General features: G+C 44.3%; 1 protein-coding gene across 1 annotated transcript; it reads left to right on the top strand.

The window, feature by feature from the left end:
• The first annotated feature begins 1002 nt into the window (after positions 1–1002).
• On the top strand, positions 1003–1901 carry LOC146079779 (uncharacterized). Its single transcript, XM_083186424.1, has one exon. The coding sequence runs from the start codon at positions 1052–1054 to the stop codon at positions 1826–1828; it is 777 nt and encodes a 258-aa protein (XP_083042550.1). The 5' UTR covers positions 1003–1051; the 3' UTR covers positions 1829–1901.
• Positions 1902–2591: the final 690 nt, after the last annotated feature.

The following is a 2591-nucleotide window of genomic DNA, read 5'->3' as shown; positions in this document are numbered from 1 at the left end:
CCCTTCGCCTCTGTTTCGGGTGTTCGCCAACTACCGGATATCTGCTGTAGTATGGTTCCAGTTCATGGTTAGTCAATGGTGTTATAGTATTCTACAGTTTTCCAGCTCCAGGTTACTCTCCCGATACAGTATTTCTGCATTCCTGAACCACTCCATTTCAGTACAGCCAGCCTGGTGAATTTACCTGTTCAAGTCTCCTCTCTTTTCAGTCCACACCAATGGCTATTCTAAGTTATCCCATTGTTCCCAGTTTCTGTTTAGCCAAGTAGGTGTATTTAAGTTCCTGTGTTTCTGTGCCATTCATACTGTCCAGTCCTGCCACTCCGTCCCATCAGCTCCAGTTACCTTGTTCATCCAGCACCTGCCACCAGACCACCAAGTCCAGATTTCCTAATACCCATGTACAGATGGGTGTACATACAACCTTCCCCCAATTTAGCTATATGGCCAAATTCGCTATGCAATTCAATCTGCAATACAGCCACGACTTGTGATTTTACTTAAGATATGCTACTTTATACAAATTCTTTTGCGGACCAAAGAGTTGGGAATCCATCCAATCGCTACTCATGGTGCAGTAACTTAACGTGCATGAGGATACATCTGTAGTTGTTCCGTCAAATATACTGTATACTTTGCTCCGGGAACTACCAGTATCAGTACTGTGTGTAAATACTGCTACATGTTTACAATGACTTTTATGATTAATCGTTCAGCTGATTGTCAATGAGATTTTTGTCTTACACAACAGTGAGATCTTTGAGTAAACAGACCTAACTTACCTCTTGTTTATTTTTCTGTGTGGCTTTGTATATCTGTAAATCAGCTTTCCTTAGAACTGGGATGGGCAGCGAAATTAGTACTTGATCTCTTAGCAACGATCACCCATAAAAAGACGAACGTTCCAAATAGGTCACCGAGCCATTGTCAACAAAGCACTTCATGATTTAAAGGGGTGTTTTTCTTTTTACTAGTGTTTTGGACTTGGTCGTTGGCCTGTCACTCTCAACCAGTTTAGGAAAGAAGCAGATTACGGCCATAAGACGCAGCAATGGCTGCCACACTACCGGCTCTGATCTTCAGCTTCAAGCCAGGTTGGAAGACCCTTTATGAAAACAGCTTGAGTGGGAAAGCTCAAAGGAAAGTGAAGGTAGAGGGGAGAGGACTCTTACAGCCTCCCTTGGAGGTTTTCACATCGGACGGGCTGCAGATACTCAAGATGAGCCCAGAGAGGGAGAGTTGTCTTTCATATCACATGAACATTGTCCCAAAAGAGATCGGACACTTGAATCATTTGACAGTCCTCTACATGGACACCAATGGCCTGGAAGAAATCCCACCGGAGATTGGGACCTTGAGTCGCCTCCGACGACTTACCCTCAGTAATAATTTCCTGAGCTTCTTGCCTGCCAAACTCGCTGACCTCCAGAACCTACAGAGCTTACACCTTGCGAATAACCGCTTCACGTTCTTTCCGGACGTCATCTGCCAGCTGGTCAATCTGACTTTTGTAGACATCATCGACAATCAAGTCGAGGCCATCCCACCCAGCATTAAGCGTTTGCAAAATTTGCAGACGTTCTTATTGGCCCTGAATTGCATTGAGCAGCTGCCAGAGGAGTTCTGTTCCTTGACCAAGTTGTCTTGCCTGTGGCTGGGGAACAACAAGTTGAGAGAGCTTCCGGTGAATTTTGGAAACCTGTCTATGCTGGACTGGGAATACAACCACTGCTCTTACAATTTGGAGGGCAATCCTCTCTGTCGCCCTCCGATAGATGTTTGCAGAAGGGGACCAGAGGAAATCAAAGAATATTTTGCATCATATTAATGATACGGTGAATAAAGGGGTCCACCGTCCAATGCCCTGCACAGAGAAAACTCCCAAGAAAATACAAATGTGTTCTGAATGGTTCCACCGTGTTATACGTTTACCTGGGAAATAATACAACTTTGACTTTATGGCCTTGTATTAACGGACATGGGATCAAGAATTTGATGCAATTTAGCAAAGACGAATAGATGTTCTCTGTTAAGTCCCAAACACTAATGTAAGTGAACGGATCTATACACGAGGACATGTAACAGGGTGCGTGATGCTGTCCCATCTCTCACATTCTTTTAAAATGACAATTATTTCCAAGGCATGACAATCACGACCACTTCGTTTTATCATAACAATTACTTTTATTTCACGAGTCATGCCATCATTTTCCTATCGCATCCTAGTAAATTATAGACAGAATCTGATTAAGAAGCTTTATTAATGCGGCTTTCACATTGTAAAGTTCGCTGCCATCATCCGGGGGGGGGGGGGGGGGGCGGCACATTAGGGGGGCATGAGGCAGCATTACAGTAACGTTGCTGTCTCTTCCATAGAAGTGTACTGGACCTTGGTTGATCGACCTGGGTTACCCGTTCACAAGTATAAACCTACTCCATCTATCTACTTATCTATCTATCTATCTATCTATCTAATCAGAGGCAGAACTCTGGGAGGCAATGGAGTCATCTGCCGCCGGGCTCCTGCTCTCAAGGGGGCACCTCACCACCACTTCCAGTTTAAATCCATTAATTGAAAGCCATCAAAATTG

Source organism: Crinia signifera, chromosome 5, assembly GCF_055691185.1.
Source record: "Crinia signifera chromosome 5, ASM5569118v1, whole genome shotgun sequence".
NCBI classification, from domain to species: Eukaryota; Metazoa; Chordata; class Amphibia; order Anura; family Myobatrachidae; genus Crinia; species Crinia signifera.
This window is presented reverse-complemented; position numbering and strand designations above follow the sequence as displayed.